The 18,454-nt window shown below is 34.7% G+C and overlaps 1 protein-coding gene across 7 annotated transcripts in view; it reads right to left on the bottom strand.

The window, feature by feature from the left end:
- DCAF6 (DDB1 and CUL4 associated factor 6) overlaps nucleotides 1-18,454 on the bottom strand; it is a 215,136-nt gene that overhangs the window by 43,417 nt on the left and 153,265 nt on the right. For 4 of the 7 annotated variants that reach the window (XM_077156886.1, XM_077156888.1, XM_077156890.1 and 1 more), the window contains 4 exons: nucleotides 15,987-16,102; nucleotides 13,875-13,955; nucleotides 13,298-13,613; nucleotides 8,351-8,392 (listed from right to left, as the gene is read on the bottom strand). In XM_077156886.1, coding sequence (XP_077013001.1) covers nucleotides 8,351-8,392; nucleotides 13,298-13,613; nucleotides 13,875-13,955; nucleotides 15,987-16,102 — 555 coding nt within the window. The remainder of the gene's footprint in view (nucleotides 1-8,350; nucleotides 8,393-13,297; nucleotides 13,614-13,874; nucleotides 13,956-15,986; nucleotides 16,103-18,454) is intronic. The other 3 variants (XM_077156887.1, XM_077156889.1, XM_077156892.1) reach the window with 1 other exon arrangement.

Raw genomic sequence — 18,454 nt, 5'->3', positions numbered from 1 at the left:
ATCAAGTTTCTTATAAAGCTACAGCAATTATAACAGTATAGTATTGAAGCAGAGGCAGACAAATTGTCCAATGAAACAAAAGAGAGAGCTAGAAATAAACCTGTGTTTATATGGGACTTTGACATATGGTAAAGATAGATTCCACAAGGGTTCCAGGTACCAGAGTAACTTGCCAGAAACCTACAACCTCCAGATGGGTCCCTGGTCCAGATAAGTTCTGACACCTAGTACAGCTTCTCCAGGACATCAGATAGTTCCATCTCCCTACCCCATATCAGTGACAGACCCTTCCAACATCAAAAATTTAGAATTGCCATAGCCCAAACAACTCCAATGAGAGGTATGGAAAGATCAAAGGTGATGGTGGAATTATACATAGAAGATGGGACTTAACAAATGAATGTGAATGCGGAATCATTAAATTAATAAATCTTTTAGTGTCCAGTATTTTAGAGCAACTAGAAGCAAAAACCTAAAATTGTGGAATTGTAACCCATGTCAAAGTCTGAAATATGTTCTAAAACTCACTGTGGTGCTATGCTTGGAAATTTATAGCTTTTTTGTACATATGTATATTGTTCACAAAAAAAAGAAGGAAAAAAAGTCGATTGTGATGATAAAAAATTATTTAAGCCCTCTAGCCTTCCACATCACAAATATTGATTCATCTAGGAATTTCAAAGCAACAACAAAAACATATCAAGATCTCAGTTGTTATTCTATTTGGGAGATAATATGTAACAGATGGAGAAAAAGACAGTATGAATCTGAAGGAGGTATAGCTGTCCTAAGAAAATAAAACCTAAATTCTTGACTATTCTCTGAGAGTATTTTTAATTCTATTTTTAATATTGCTTATTTGTGAAGATTCTGTTTTTTATAAGGGAAGCAAAATCTCATACGATGATGCCAAGCTTAAACTAAGAAGTTGATATTAAACAGAACTAGTGAATAAGCCCTGGTAAAAAAATACTGGGCACATTTAGTAAAAAAAAAACCGGCTAAAATATAAGCAGAAATATATTTAAAAAGAATTACAGAAAATTCAGAATATGAATTACTTTGTATACTGTTTTCAACATTAAGTTCTTTTACAAAACACCACTACATATGGGGAAAGTAGAACAATTTAACTAATATATGTTTATTGAAACAATTCACAGGAGAACAAAAAGAATTATTATTGGCGTGATCAAATTTAGGACAGGATTGATTTATTTAATCTGGAATGAGAGGAAGTAAGGCATAATTCAGTTAGCCAATTGGGGTTAATATACAAAAGATACTATGCTAAGGACAGAATATGAAGATCTGACTAAAATTATAGCAGGTATATTTTGGACTAACCTGTAGAAAGAAATTGCTTACAATTCAAGTGTGAAACACTAAAGGGACATCAGAGTCTCCTGGCATAGGAATCTAATGAACTCATTCTCACAGTCTGGACTGTATAGTAGAATAATCTGGGAGGTGTGAAAAAAAAAAAAAGGGGGGTTTCTGTTCAAGTAAATGTGGAAAATGATAGATTAAAGCTGCATAGATTTCTCCACTGAAAGTCTTCTAAGAGACATTATTTTGCTAATATACATGATGAATCTCAAAGAGACATGTACAATATAGTGTTAAAAACCTTGAGGTTTTTTTTTTAATTAAAAGATTGAAGATTTATATTCTTAGAAACACAGGGAACTGTTCTCACCCCCCTCCCACCCCCATCCACACTTGAACAGGAGACCTTCCGCTGTGTGTGTGCATCCTAAGTCACATGTCATAGGCTCTTCCTGAGAGAAAATTGGGTTAGCGCTTGCCACACACTAATTGGAAATATCTTAGTAAAGAAGCAGTGCTTTCTATATCTCTACTTTGAAAACAGCTATAAAAACTTTGGTATAAGAGGAAAGGTTGGTATGTATATTTGTTTAAAAAGAAATTCTCTAGGCATAAATAAGAAAACAAAAATTATTAAAACCAAAGAATAAACTGAATTCCATTTATGTCTCATTGGAAATATCTTTTTATAACTCTGTTATACCACTGATCTTTGGTATACCAAGTTAAAGAACCATACATTCATTTAACTTATATAATATATACATTCTTATATTGACTAAAGATTTTTTTTACTTTAATAATGCATTTACTATTTATATAAGGTACAGTTCAGAAAATATTGATGTAATGTTTTTACATTTTTGCACTTATTTTTTGTATTTCAGGTAACAGTCCTTTCCCCTCTTCAATTCCACATGCTTTCCAAATTAACCTCAACAGTTTGTACATAGCTTTCTGTGAACAGCAGACCTCTGATCAGGAAACTCTCCTCTTGTATACATTACTCCACCAGAACAGTAATATTAGAACTTACATGTTGGCTCTCAAAGATATGGAAAATCTTGTAAGTATCTTACCAAATGTTCTATATTTCATAATATTTTTAAGAATAATTTCTTTTCCCAAGTGGGACCTGTATTTGACTGGTTGCCACAAAGATGATGATTTAGAGGTTGATAGGGAAATGTCAGCAAACACTGGAAAAGAGTACGAGTTTTTCAAGGTAACAGACAACTCCCATGGAGATGGCCTTACAGAGTAGTGCCCCCAGCTGTCCTGACAAACTTCTTTGTCCTTTAGGACTTTTTAAAAAAATTATTATTGACAAACCAAAACAACATACAAACACAAACATTAATTTTTCTTTTTTTTCCTGTGTTTTTAAAAAAATTTTATTTATAACAAGCATGCATTAAAGATACTTTATTTTAGAATGACAATGCCAAAATACCTTCTACAAATTTATACCAATAAGTGGATGCAACGATATATAGGCAATGATATTTATTTTAGCATTTACAAATAACAGTTAAAAGCTGGAAAATATATAAATAATCATCAACAGAGTACTGGTTAAATAAATTGTGACATCCATATAAAGGAACACTGTAATTATGAATTAGAGTAGCATAACTATACTCAGTAGCAAGAGAACCAAAATATTTCTTAAATAATAAGAACATGGAATAGCATTGCTGTATAATTCTATTTACATTAAATTACTTAAATTCATGCACGTACATTCAAAGAGAGATATCTAAGGAAGGATGAATAATGAATGTTTTTCTCTTTTTGGTGGGATTTGGGATTTTTTAATTTTATTTTAATTTTTGTTTAATTGACACACCAAAACAACACACAAACATTCCACACGGTTACAATCAGTGGCTCACAATGTCATCACATAGTTGTGTATTCATCACCAGGTCAGGTCTTGAAGTCCCTGATCTCCCCTCAGACACCTGCTACCTCCTACCCTGGGACGTCTTACCCTTATCCCAGAATTTCCAAGGAATAGGAGATTATTCCAGAGCCTTGAGCCTAGGCTAATGTCTGGGGCTTGCACTGCCTCCCCACCAAAACTGTCCTGTCCTTTCTCATGATGGTCACATGAATGTTGCTTGAGTGGCCCCTGAGAGGTGATGGAAAATTCCTGAAGGTTCTCACTTTCCCACACAGGCCCCTGAAGACACACGTGACCCAGCACCCCATCTCTGACCATGAAGTCACGCTGAGGTGCTGGGCCCTGGGCTTCTACCCTGCGGAGATCACACCGACCTGGCAGCGGGATGGGAGGCCCAGACCCAGGACACTGAGTCTGTGGAGACCAGGCCTGTGGGGGATGGGACCTTCCAGAAGTGGGTGGCTTTGGTGTTGCCCTCTGGAGAGGAGCAGAGATACATGTGCCATGTGCAGCATGAGGGGCTGCCAGAGCCCCTTACCCTGAGCATCAGACACAAGGTTTTCACCCTGAGATGGGTAAGGGGCTCTGGCTTCTCAGGGAAAGCAGGGGCCCTTCTGTGTTCCTCCAGAAGGGTCAGGGCTGAGGCCTGGGGGTCAGGGCCCCTGACCCTCCCTTCCCTTCTCAGAGCCATCTTTGGAGCCCACCATCCCCATCATGGGAATCAAAACACAAACATATCAACATACAGATATTCCATATATGGTATACAAATCAGTGGCTCACATCATCATCACATAGTAGTATATTCATCACCATGATCTTTTTTTAAGAACATCTGCATCTCTCCAGAAAAAGAAATAAAAAGAAAAAAAATAAACTCATACATACCATACCCCTTACCCCTCCTTCCTCTCTTGACCACTAGTATTTCCATCTACCCAATATATTTTAACCTTTGTTCCCCTATTTTTTTCCTATACCCCTTACCACTCCCTTTCATTGATCACTAGTATTTCAATCTACTCAATTTATTTTAACGTGTTTCCCCATTATTTATTTATTTTTAACCCATATTTTTTACTCATCTGTCCATACCATAGATAAAAGGAGCATCAGACACAAGGTTTTCACAATCACACGGTCACATTGTGAAAAATATATCATTATTCATTCATCTTCAAGAAACATGGCTACTGGAACACAGCTCTACAGTTTCAGGTACTTTCCTTTAGCCTCTCGAATACACCTTAAACTAAAAAGGGGATATCTATATGATGCGTAAGAATAACCTGTTTGAAATCTCTCAGCCACTGACACTTTATTTTGTCTCATTTCTTTCTTCCCCCTTTTGATTGAGAAGGTTTTCTCAATCCCTCGATGCTGAGTCCCAGCTCATTCTAAGATTTCTGTTCCACACTACCAGAGAGGTTTACACCCCTGGAAGTCCTGTCTCACAAAGAGAGTGGGAGGGCAGTGAGTTTGCTTGCCATGTTGGCTGAGAGAGAGGTACAGATCTGAGCAACAAAAGAAGTTGTCTGGGGGTGACTCTTAGGCCTAATTTTAAGTAGGCTTAGCCTATCCTTTACTGGGATGTTTCATATGAACAAAACCCAACATTGAGGGCTCAGCCTATTGATTTGGTTGTCCTCACTGTTTGCGAGAATATCAGGAGTTCTCCAAATGGGGAAGTTGAATTCTCCCCCTTTCTCGCCATTCCCCCAAGGGGACTTTGCAAATACTGCTTTATTCACTGTTCAAATCACTCTGGGATTTATCGGGGCATCACATTGGACAAACCTACAAAATCTCATGCCCTATTCAAGGTTCTATGTACTTATGGTGTTCAATTAACCTGTCCATATAAGTTATATTAGGAAATGCACTAGTTAAAATATACATTTTGTACCAAATAAACATTTCTCACCTTAGTCTCACACAGAAGTTGAAGTTTTAAAATATGAATAGCCATTTTCAACACCCTGCAATATTGACATTCCACTGTTCTTCCTCAAGCAAAAAACATTTTCTAATTTGTACATTTAGTTACTATTGTTGTATACTCAAGGCATTCCTAGATTATACCATCTCAGTCTTAACTGCCTATCTTTCCTTCTGGGTTAGGGTTAGACTAAATAGTTTTTAGAAAAGAAAACCTCGCTAATTTGGACCTCCTAATTTAGAATTCATGATTACTCTGATAGAGTTAAGCAAAAATTTACCTTTAAATTACAACTTAAAAAGCGTTTGCTGTCCAAATTAATCAATAAATAAGAATTTAGAAATGATATACTAGCTATTAAAAAAAACAACTATCAAGTGCTTTAGAAGCATTTATTTATAGTAAAAGCCACGTTAGTGTAGTCATCCGGTTTGATCAACAAAAATGGCCTGTACATAGGAATGTGTCATTTCAACAAATACCTTAACAAGTATCTGACATAAAAGAGCCATTGGGTTTACTAGAGTACCTGGCTCTCTTCCTTTTCCAGGAAGAAAACTGGATTCTAAGCCTCACAATGTATGAGTAAACAAATGCTGTTATCTTTATAAGGAAGTGCTTATGGGGTTGGCCTTCAGCTAGCATCTGGGAACTTGGCTTTTGGAATGTTGTTCTGCCTAGAACACTGACTGAACTCTGTTGTACCAGCTTGCCTAGATTACACAAATAAGGTAATTTATGTTGTCACCTGCTTTCCTTCTAGGAGACCAGAATTTTGGTAGTTGTTGCTAGTTGCGCTGATAGAAGATGCCTATGTGACTAGCTCCCACTAAAATACTGGACTTCCCTGGGAAGAAACATTTCATACATGTCACTGAATTTTATCGCTGAAGGAAGGAGTCTCTGTGGCCCCTCTCATGTGGGAAAATGTTGGAAGTTTGGGCCTGGATTCTTCCAGATACCCTGATGTGTCTTTTCCCCTTTACTATAAAAAACCACAGCCATGACATCAACCATCTCTGAGTTTTGTGAGTCTTTCTAGAAAGTCTTCAAATGTGTGGGAGGTCACAGAACTCTTGAAACAGTAATCCATAGGCCTTTCATTTCTTGGCAAGTTTTAGGAAACAGAGGTGAGAAAGCAATAAACCAGATCATCTAGGGGGATACCAACAAAAATTCAGACAGAGTTTGGATTAAAATGGTGTCTTATTAACAACTTTTATGTATGCATAAATGTATTATGCTGTCCTTATAGATAAATATATTTTTATATAGGAAAACACACATAGGCAATAATGTGTTATACGTGCAATAGTAGAAGGACATAAAGTTCAGTTCTACCTGGGATTATGGAAAGTATGGTCAGGAAAAGTTTCAAAAAGAAGCCTGGCTTAAGATGAATTTTGACAGATGATGCAGCCAAAATGAAGGGAGGAATACAGGGAGATCATTTCAGTCAAAGGGAAGAACTGTAGTAATAATCTGAAAGGTATTAAGCAGCAGGAGGTATTCAAAGAACTCCAAGTGTGGCTGACGTAGAAAGCATGAAAAATTCTTGGCAGCAGTCATAACACGGAGTACCCTACATGCCAGGCAAAGAAGCTTGGATTTTTTTGTATCATAGCTGATGGAGAGGCATTGAAACTAGATCTGAAGTATGACAGAGACAATCTAGAGGCAGTTGGAGACCTACTTCAATAGGCCAGGTAAGAAGTGCTGAGATAACAGCAATAGATTGAAGAGGATGACTTCCCCTTTACTTATCATTCGAAGAGATAGAAAACATGGCACCTACAGTTCAAAATCTTAGCAGATTATAGTAAAATGCACTTACAAAACACTAAAAAGCCCCTAATGTACACAATATAAGCAAGAAATATGGTCATGTGTAACGGTATTGTTTTCTAATTTTGTTTATCTTAGGTAACAGTTTACATTTTTTTGAGTATCCTCAATTGCTAAATGTCAGGGAAAATCTGCCCAACAATTAGAAATTTCCCCAATCTCTAAATAAATAAGAAATAACTGATTTAGATGAGAATGAGTCTAATATATCTTCTGCTTCACCAACGTTTTAACAGGTCATAATAATTTCCACTTCAGTGTTCTAGCTTTTCTAAAAGCAGCATACTTTTTACTTTGCAATCTTCATTGTGAGAGTAGAAACCAGCTCTGAGATAAAAGGCATATATCAGAAAATCACTCTGAAACAAACTCCATTTTACTGTGACAACTACAAAGTGGTAATTAGTAATGGGCTAATTTGAAAAAGTTGCTTCAAATATAATTTAATGTTAAAACAGCACCCACACAAAAGCAAAATAGTTTTTGAGATTTTTAAATGGGAATCCTTTCCAGAAAAAGCCTTAACCAAGGAGTTCTACACACCTACAATACTTTGTGTAGCTTATTTCATTATTTCTGTACTTCCCATGGGGAATATTTCACCAGTTTTACATTTGTGATTATTGCTACATATTATCTTTTATGTTATACTTTGTTCTTGAAACTAATGGTAAAGCACAGGTATGTTGTCACTAGAATTAGGTACAAAGTTGATTTTGTCAGTACATGACATTTCTGGTACATTACTGATGGGATTAAGGCTCACTTTAAAGTATTTACTTTAGGGTAGAAAAGTGTTTGAGAATTAGGTATCAACTTGACCTGTGACATTCTTAAGTTATTTAAAAGGAAACAGCTTTCTTTCAGAAATCAAAATTTTCAACCAATGTACAGAATTAGACTCAAGTCCATTTTTAGTTATTGATCCCAAAGAAAGGGAACATAGTTTAATAATAATGAAAAGTTGCCAACTGTTATCCCAAATCAAGTTTATAAACAAAAATAAGTTGCATTCAACAAATTATTCAAAATGAATAACCTACAATGTATACCACTTTAGATTATAATTACATTTCATGTGACACACTTCAAGTGAACATCAGTTACATCTGCACATGGTACATTTCTTTTCATTCTACTTCCATGCAGTGCATGCAGCTAAATATAGTTTGTGAAAAAGCAACCTACTTTACAATGCTTAGCACTTATAGTTCAGTACGTTCAAAGGAAATATTAACTGTTAATAGGAAAGGTTGTTAGCTGTGGAAAAGAAGACCTGGCAAATCCATCAAAAAGAAGAAATAAAATAATGAAGGAATATACTGAATTACCTCCTTATTCTATCACCTATTGTTGTTCCTCTGATATTAAATCTAGTGAAGGGAACACAATAACCAAAGTCACTCACAGAGACTTCAAAGAACCAAATATTTAAAGCATTAAGGTCACCACTTTTATCATCAATCACTGCAATCTAAAAAGATCTGTTTTCCCTTTGTGATTTAGGGCATTAGGTGAGGAATATGTCATTCAGCTAAATGTGTATGAGGGAATTACAGAAACAGAAAAACTCACTGGTAGATAGATTGGAAGGATGACATTGCACTAAATCCCTTTTATTTTTAAAATAGATTAGAACCTAACAATGTCATCGCGTATTGGAAACTGTACTGACATTATGAATATCATCCGCTGGAACACCTACATTACTGCTTCTCAGGTCTGAGTTGCTCTTTTGGAAATAAATAATTAAGTTTTGAGCTGATTCATATGGCCTCACCATAAGACTATATCACAAGCAAGGAAAGAATAGCAATGCTTTTTAGCTCCCGAGGAGCTCATTTCTTTCTTTCTGATTATTCTTTTTCTCTGCAATTTTCTTTGATAAAGAGTAAACTGGAATCATTAGATATACTGAAAGAGTAATTAAAATGATGACTGAACAGAAAGAAGTTGGCAAATTCATAGTACAAAAAAAACTCTAGAGCCGGCCATGGTGGCTTAGCAGGCAGAGTTCTCACCTGCCATGCTGGAGACCCAGGTTCGATTCCTGGTGCCTGCCCATGCCAAAAAAAAAAAAAAAAATCCTCTAGTTTTAAAAACCAAGGTCATTCCATGAGTCCAGAGTAGGGAGATGGAATCAAATTTCAAAGTGATTAACAGACAATATAGAATAACCTTTAATCATCTGGGGGAAAAACCATCATCAGAGCATTTTAATTGATGCTATAAACTGAAAACTATTCTAGACTTTGTGAAGTCAGTCTTTTTCTGAGGGCAGTTTATCCCTTTCCTCTTAGATGTGGCAATTCTCTGTAGCCACAAGCCAGGCCATCACACGATTTACTATAAGATGTATTTGCCACTGTGAAAAGTGTATATGAACACCACCTGAAATCTGACAATTCTCCCTTCATTCCAAGGGCACATATTTATTTTTCTAAAATTCAATATTTTAAACCATTAACTCTCTATTGAATTGATTTACTATAGAACAAGTGTCAGCAAAGTATAGCCCATAGGCCTAATCCAGAATTTCAGCCATCTGCCTGCATTTTTGTTTGTTTTTGTTTTCTTAAACAGCACATAAGCTAAAAATAGTTTTTACATTTTAAAATAATTAATCTTTAAATTGGTTATTTAAGTACTTATGTAATAGCTGTGATTTTATGTCCTGGCCTACAAAGCCTAATATTATTTATTATATGGCCCTTTATAAAAAAAGTCTGCTAACCTCTGCTTTAAGAGTCCTAGTTATATTTATATAGAGACCAGCTATAGTTAATGAGAAGAGCATTACACTTTAGAGTACCTATGTTAGTTGTTAAGGCCTTTATTTTCTAAGATATTTCCTTCTCATGCTTGATCACAATCCAAAAGTAAACACCTGTGTCATATTTATTAAACCAAATTATAAGAATGCAAATTTTTTTTAAAAAATTATTACTTTACATTGCAAGGAATTGTTTTGATACTTTTATTAGAGGTGTGTCAAAAATAACTTGGCTATAAACTTTTTAGGTTTCATTTTAAAACTTAAATTTGGGGCAAAACAATCATGAGATCCAGTATGTAGTTCTTCTTACTAATTAAAATACAAATATAATTAAGTACATATTTTTATCAATCTTAATTTTGGGACCAATTCTTTATCTTAACCAAACGAAACTTGACTGGGATTTTCAAATGGCAGCAGGGAAGGACTTTAAGACTTGTATTCTTTTAGGTTTTTTTTTGGGGGGGGGGCACAGGCAGACTGCAGGAGTCGAACCCGGGTCTCTGGCATGGTAGGCACTAATTCTGCCACTAAACCACCATTACAATGACCTATTTTGCTAGTTTTTTAAATTTTTTACCTTTTATCCTTTTAGTTTGGCACTTTATCCATGTCTGAAAAGTATCCTTGTACTCTCAGAACCAAAAAGATATTATAGGTATGATTTTTACACAGACCTTCTAAACCCTTAGGCTCTTTGGAAACAAGATTATCCAAAATCATATGTCTAATTATGAGCTGGTTAATGATGGTTTTAAAAGTTCTTAAAACAGCGAAATGTCTTAAACTTTCTCTCTTTGGAACAAAAGTCCACATATCTATTCCTCCAAATTTAGAAGTAAGATGAAGTGGCAGTACTCTCAAAGATGAAGAACCCTTAGAAAGGAGTAGAAATATTAAAAGTATACTTTATACAAGTGGTTAAGATTAATTCAAGATAGTCCTAAGGAAGTCAGGGACTATAAAAATTAAATAGAAGTCCGAAGGAAGATTTTTCACCATTTACAAATATTTGATAAATAGCTAAGAAAGAATAATATTAATCTCAAAGAAAAATTGATATACCTGTGAAATGGTCACTATAATCCTTTTAGCCTCACCTCAGCATATTCATCTATATTTATATATTTAATTTTGTCGTTAATTAATCTGTTTTCCATGTTCTTATAAAAATTCAGCTTTTATCCACCAATAATTTATTTTCTCAAAGATAAGAATTTTATTCTTCTATTACTCTTTGGTAAGTCTATATATCATGATCTATAAAATGGAAAAAATAATAAATGGAAAAACTAAACATAAATACCTAAACTGAGTACAATGAATACTAAATGATATTTAAGAAAAAAAGAAGGGAAGCAAATGTGGACTCACAGATGGATTCAAATCTGGATCTTTGATCATCTCTATTCTAAAAGATATTGCTAGCCTGGACATGTGCCAACATATTCTGGGTCAGTGGGACAAGCCAGAGCCTATCTTTGAGGCAGATTCAAACCCTAGGATGAATCCCTGGAAGGTATACTATTGAAACACTATGAAATGATAAGTAAACAATAAAGCTCTATAGAAAGTTAGTACAGTTTCTGGTAATATCTCCAAATTAAGGATAAAATACTATAAAAAATTTTGGATTTTCTAGAACCCACTTCTTCCAAATCTTCTTTTCTAAATGCTATACTACTGTGTTTAAAAAATACGATTCTCCTTATATCTAGAATATATGAAAGCCCTAGCTAGCACCTTAGTTTCCTCAGTTACTATGCAGGTTGCCCTATAAGTGTTATAATTAGCCTAGTAGAAGATTTATGGTTTTTCTGCAAGTATTTAATATCCATTAAGAAACCATAATTTTTTATTTAAACAGATCTGGACAGGGATATGTAATACTTTGCTAGAAATTGGATACTTCAATTTTGTTTTCAATTATGACCTTGGTATCATGCTTAGCTATTTAAATATAGAAAAAAACAAAGACATGTGTTCACGTATAAAAACAGAAGGCCAAAATGTACATGCTTAAGTAAGCTACAGAATATAGCTTGCCACTCTGGTTTTGAAGCTAAGCTAGCTAACTTATCTGCACACAAGTGATAATGATATTCTAAGGGATACCTTTTGGGTATGTAAAGAAATGGAGTTAAGGTTTATTTGTCTAAAATATATTCTAAGAATACTGAGGACTAATGTGTGGCAGGCAAAGAGAAGACGTCTGATTAATCTCTAAGTCCAAATATAGAAAAGATTATTTGCTTCTTACTTAAAAAAAGTGTCCTTCCAAAGTAAACACTTTCCAAACATTACTAAAGGAAGATACAAATAATTCATTGATGAGAAAAAGCAGTTTCACTGAACTATAAGCTACAATGTTCAGGATGTTTGTTTGTCCTTTGTCAGTCCTTATACCTAGAGCCATTCTTATTGTAATTCCTTTCTCAAGTCTGCTAAATAGCCACATGGAATATCTTCATTATTTAATAAAGCTATCATTTATTTAGTGCTCTTTATGTGAGGAGGCCCTGAGACAGACTGATACATAGATACAAACGTAGTTTTTTTAAATTCTCATAACAATTCTAGATAAGTATAACCCCATTTTATAGATGAGAAAGGTGAGCCTTTAAGAGACATCAAACAATTTGTGAAAGCAGCTGGTAAGCGGTGAAACAAGGATTTAAACCCAAGTCAATATGCTCTTGACCATGGTAAAACACTGTCACTCATTACATTCTTTAGTTGAGAGAAATGAAAGACTATTTAATAAATAGCAGTATATTTAGCATAGAAACACATGGAATGGCTCAAACAGATTTTTACTCCTTTGAACTAGGATTTTAATGATTGAGCCCTGGAGGAGGACAGAATTAACAATGATATCTGATACCACTAATTATAGAAATAGTTTTCTATAAGTATGAAATGCAATATATTTTAAAAGATTTAGATTTTATCTACTAAAAAGAAATAAAATGTATCCTTATGACATTGTAAAATGAAAAACTACATGAACACTTTAGGAATTTGATTCTTTATTGTATCTACAATATTCATTAATTGATGTAATTTTTCCTTTTCTAAATTGAGTCACTTAGTAGAATCTACTAATTTAGTAGTATTTATTTTTTAAAAAAATAAATAATACCACTACTCTAATCAACAGTCAATACAACAGAGTAAAGAAGATCAAACAGGGCCATCTGACCTCATAAATAATCTGTTGTTCATTCTTAACATTCCTTTCCCTTGATCTGTAAATTGAGGAGAAAGCCTCAGTGCTGCAGAAAAAGCAATGAGGAATTTTTATTCCCCTCTTAATGTACAGTTTTCTCAAAGAATTTAATGTGAAATTATTTATAGTTTAAAAAATTCTATAACTGAGACACCCTTAGAGGAAGTGACTTCTTTTCAAGAATGCAAGACAATCCACCCTTAAGTGACTTCAAACAAAGCCTTGTGAATTATATTTTTAAAATTTAAAATAATAATTTAAAAATTTACCAACCTATCACCAGGTCCTGATCGGTACCGTGCACCTGGGATCAGGATGGGGTCATCATCACTGTCGTCTGTGTCCTGTAGGGCAGAGTCCCTGGCTGATGTTTCCTCATGGACTGAAGGCCCAATGGCTATTTGTGGCTCAGAACTGATACTCTGATTGCTGGCACTCTCAGTCCTAGGCTGATCTGTAGTTTCTGATTCCTTGCCTTTTTCAAACAAAGTGGATTCTTCAGGAACCCCACAAGATCTGTCAAGACTGAGGTCATTCCTTTCTCCTGAGCTGGAATCCAATGGCTCAGATGTGAATTTATCTGATTGTGCTGTTAGAAAATATAAGTAGTAATAATTGTTTACGTGGGCAACAGTAATTATTTAACCTGATTTCAATGCTGACACAGACTTTGAAAACTGCTATATTTTCTAGTACGAAGTCTAATTTCCCTATAAGGAGAGAGAAATTGCAGAAAACAAAATTAATTTGGAAATGGCCTCTGACTCCAGGGAAACCAACTTTAATGGGTTGTGGCTTTTTGTTTTCCATACATATGAAGCAATTATCTAAAGAGAGCAAGAGAATTCACCTTTAGGATGCTGAACTGTGTTTTCTGTAGATGTAGCTTCCTGATAGTTTGCCACATTCTCAGAAAATTCTTCAGGAGCTTCTGTAAATAAACAGTATTAAAATTTTCTTAGAAAAATAAACACCAACCTAATACTTCAGCTTTCCTATGGATAGATTCTTAATCCTTTCTGGATGTCTATAACCCTTTGATAGTCAGATAACATCTACTTTTTCCTACCACCACCTGTTACAATGTAACTATGTTTGTGCACATAAAATTGTGCAAACATTATCACAGAACAGATGGACAATTCTGCCCATCAACTCTTTCCATATGTGAATCACCTCTGCTTTAGATTATCCCCACATTGACTTTAATGAACTTTCTTTTCTTTTAACATTCCCAAAATCTAAACCTAAAACTGAATATTTTTCTTTATCACACAGTTGGTACTATCTAAACTACCATAAGCAAACAGCAAAGCTGAAAAATAAAAAAAAAAGAAAAAGAAAAAAAAAACAAGAAAAAAATGGTAAAGCTGATCCTACCATAAATTTTGTTTTGGCCATTAAAAATACTTCTTTCTGGGATTTAACTGTAGGACCCATGAAGGATAAATCTCTTTTGTTCTTCTGGGCATTTGTTTATCAGAAGATTGTTTTATACATATTTAATTCTTGTAAACTTCTGTTAAACTAAGATAACTATTCATTTAATAAGAAATATGATTCATTTGTTTCTTTATTTATTAAACATTTATTAAACATCACAGTGTTCCAGACACTGTGCTTGGCACCAAATTTCATAAAATATCCTAGGAAAGGATTCTGAAAAATTTCTTAAAATAGTAGTCCATGTATGAAAAATTATTCACTCATATCCTGCTTAGATATTATTACTGTGTTGCTCCCACCTGATTCCCACCACCTCCCCACTTCCCACTTCCTAAAAACCACCTATACTTTTTGAAAGAACCAAGACTGACATTCTAGATTTCACTGATAAGTATAAAAATGGCAAAGACAATTCATACTAAAACTCTCAGACATTTATAATATGATCACCACCTATCCTGACCGCTGTGTCCAAAGAGGGAAACTGTGCTTTACTATGACTTCCCATCTTAATAGCTTAAGTTCCTATTCTTATGTATCTATTATCTATCAATAGCAATACCTACACTACAGAGCAATAGTGATTTATTAAAAACAAGAAACAAAAATACCCACATCTTTGCAGAGTTGTTGCAGTTTCCTGCTTCAACAGTACCCGAATGGAACCTGGTGCTCGACACACTCAGTAGACCTCCCACCACTTCCACACAGCACCCTCAGATGGCAACAAGGGTTCACCTCTCCTCAGCAGCCCACCAAGATGACCACTTCCCCCTTGCAGGGGTCCAGAACTACAACCAGGACCTGGAGGCCCCATCAACCACCAGATCAACCTTGACTTTAATGACTCTTTAGTATACTTGTTGATTTCTTACTACTTTGCCCATGATAATATGTCTTTGAAGAATTAGCCAAATATTTTTTTCATCAGTCTTATAAGGAAAGGGAACATGCTGGGAAACTCATGAAGATGCAGAACCAATGAAGTGGCTGAATCTTCCTTCAGGATATCAAATAACCAGAACGTGAGGACTGGGAGAGTGGGCTGAATGCAATGCAGTGTGCAATACACTTGGAAAAGAGGGTGAATTGGTCCATTACAGGAACTCCACAAACCAGTCACCAACAAAATGATCCCCACCTGTGTGACTTTGTTGAGACTCATTCATCCCCTGAATGAGCAGATGAAATCCATCTTTTAATTGGGTGACTATCTAACCACCTTGAACAAGATGGAGGTCCCAAAATCTGGCTTGTCAGAGTATCTCTTTGACAAGCTGACAAGCACACCCTAGGAAACAATGATGAGGAGAGCTAAGCCCTACAGTGGATTCTCCATAACCACAGGGATGACTTCCAAGGTTACCAAGACAGCGCATGCATAGTTGGGGTTACCTTTTACCTTTCTAGAAGTTGCATCAGCATCCACCAAGTTCTTTCATTTGTACCATTCCTTCAAATACAATAATTTGGTACTCCCCCCCATCCAATAATAATGCAAAAAATAGCACCTTACTTGTTCCACTGTCTCCTTTTGGTGGTTGCACTGAACTTTGTGGGACCAAGGATTCCTCCTGACACTCAGATTTGCAATGGCTCCCATTTCCTCTAGAACTTGAGGCTGTGCTGCTCCTGTCATCAAATCAAGGTAAATGAGTCACCAAGAAATTAATAAATAAGAACTTTTAGGGTAATTTTTGTATTTTACAATTAGATTACAAATAAAATTCAGGATTTATTCTTTTAAAACCACTTACAAACATTAAAAAAGCACGATGATTCTAACAAACTTAAAAAGTTATAAATACAAAAGGATTGCTTCTTCACTGCTTTGATACTTATATTATCAGGTATTTCTACATGTTTCTCTGTTGAATTTTAACTTCAATACATTGTATCCTTTCTTGCCTTAACTACATATGGTTTGCCATATTCAAATCCTTAATGGTTTTACAGACTTTAATTATATGTCCTTGCAAACTCTGTGGTTCTGGGCTATTTTTAATTAATACTTGAACAGAAGCCTGGCCATATTTTGGTCTTTTGAACTGTCGTCTGTGGACCACTTGCAGCTCTGTTTTATCATTCAAATAGGAAAGGTGAATGGGCATAACAGTCTTCTAGAAGGACAGAGTTATGATTTGTTTTAGTTTTAATATATGCCTGATGATGACTATAATTCTGTTGGCATTTTTTGCTACAGAAGAATACTAGGCCAATTTAAATAAATAATTTCAATGCATATTCTACGACAAATCATGGCACATGTCTAAGGAGGGAACTGAATAAGAAAGACAATAAAAGTAAATGTATAACGTGACTATGAATAAAATTAAAGTCACAGGAATGTAACAAAATTCCTTAAATTAAGAATATATGTGAATAAGAAAAAGAAACTTAAGAGAATTATAGAAATTTTTAAAAAACGAATTATAGGGCTATTACAGGAAAAGATAGTAAATGTAAGAATTTAGTATATGTTAACATGGTATTTTAAATCACAGAGAAATGAATACGTTGTTCATCAAATGATACTGAGACAAAGGAAAAGCCATGTGGAAAAAAGAAAGCTATAGCTCCCATACACTCTATGGCAACATAAAATGTATAAGGATTAAATATCTAATTTTGGATAAAATCACCAAAGTAAGAGAGGAAAATAAAAAGAAACTTCTTCCTAATCCTGGAAAGGGAAAGGCTTTTTCTAAGCATGAGACCACAGATAGAAATTATAAAGTAAAATCACCATAAATAAACTGAAAGGCTAAAAACAAACTGGGAAAAATAAATGCAATGAAATGACAGACAAATTGTATTTTTCTCACTTAATTCCATAAAAAAATAAACAGCTCTTATAAATCAATAAGGAAACAATAAACACCACAGTAGGAAATTGGGTAAAGGACTTGAAAGGCAATTTACAAATCACAATTGTGGGAAACAATTAAATTAGGTCCGATCATGTGTTAATCAATGTGCCAAAATGCTATGTACTTTTTTCTGCATGATCTCATAAAAGCCTCACAACAAATCCCTGAAGCAGATTCTAGGAAATATGCCCATTTTACAGATGGGCAAACTGGTATTTAGAGAGGTTCAACAGCTTGTGAAGCCAATAAATGCAAGGAATGGGATTTGAACCATGGCCTGACTTATATAAGAATGCTTCATTGTTTCATCATCACCAAAGAAAGTAAAATAAAAGCAGGACAACATATTAGCAGAGATGAAAAAGACTGCAAACTTTTTTGAATATTCTGGTTTTTTTGTAATGAATATTAAATATTCCCACAATCAGAAAAATGCTAATTACTAATTATGTTTTTGACAAAGAAGTAATAAGTGACCGACAAATAAAATAAAATTCATTGGTCAGTTTTCAGAGAACGAAAAGTAGTATTCAAAGGAAGAGCAGAACTAATGATTTTTTTCTGAAAAATTTTCAGATGAGATTTTTTTATAAGAAATTAGCTCTTTCTGTGCATCAACATAAGAACAGAAAATACATAAAACAATAAGTATGACAACTTCCTGATTATAAAAAGGGCCAGAGAAATTATATCTTTAAAATGTTATGGTCATAAAGGCCAAAAGACACATGAAGATGCTCAACTTCCCTGACTATTAGGGAAATGCAAATCAAAACCACAATGAGGTATCTCACACCCACGAAATGGCCATTATCAATAAAACAGGAAACAACAGGCACTGGAGAGGATGTGGAGAAAGAGGCACACTTATCCACTGTTGGTGGGAACGTCAAATGGTACAATTGCTGTGGAAGGCAGTTTGGTGGTTCCTCCAGAAGCTAAGAAAAGAATTGCCATATGACCCAGCAATAGCTAGCTATCTACTCAGAGGACATGAGGGCAAGGACACAAATGGATATTCACACACCAATGTTTATAGCAGCATTATTTATAATTGCAAAGACAAGGAACCAGCCAAAATGTCCATCAACAGACGAGTGGCTAAACAAGCTGT

This window comes from Tamandua tetradactyla, chromosome 4 (assembly GCF_023851605.1).
Source record: "Tamandua tetradactyla isolate mTamTet1 chromosome 4, mTamTet1.pri, whole genome shotgun sequence".
Lineage (NCBI taxonomy): Eukaryota > Metazoa > Chordata > Mammalia > Pilosa > Myrmecophagidae > Tamandua > Tamandua tetradactyla.
This window is presented reverse-complemented; position numbering and strand designations above follow the sequence as displayed.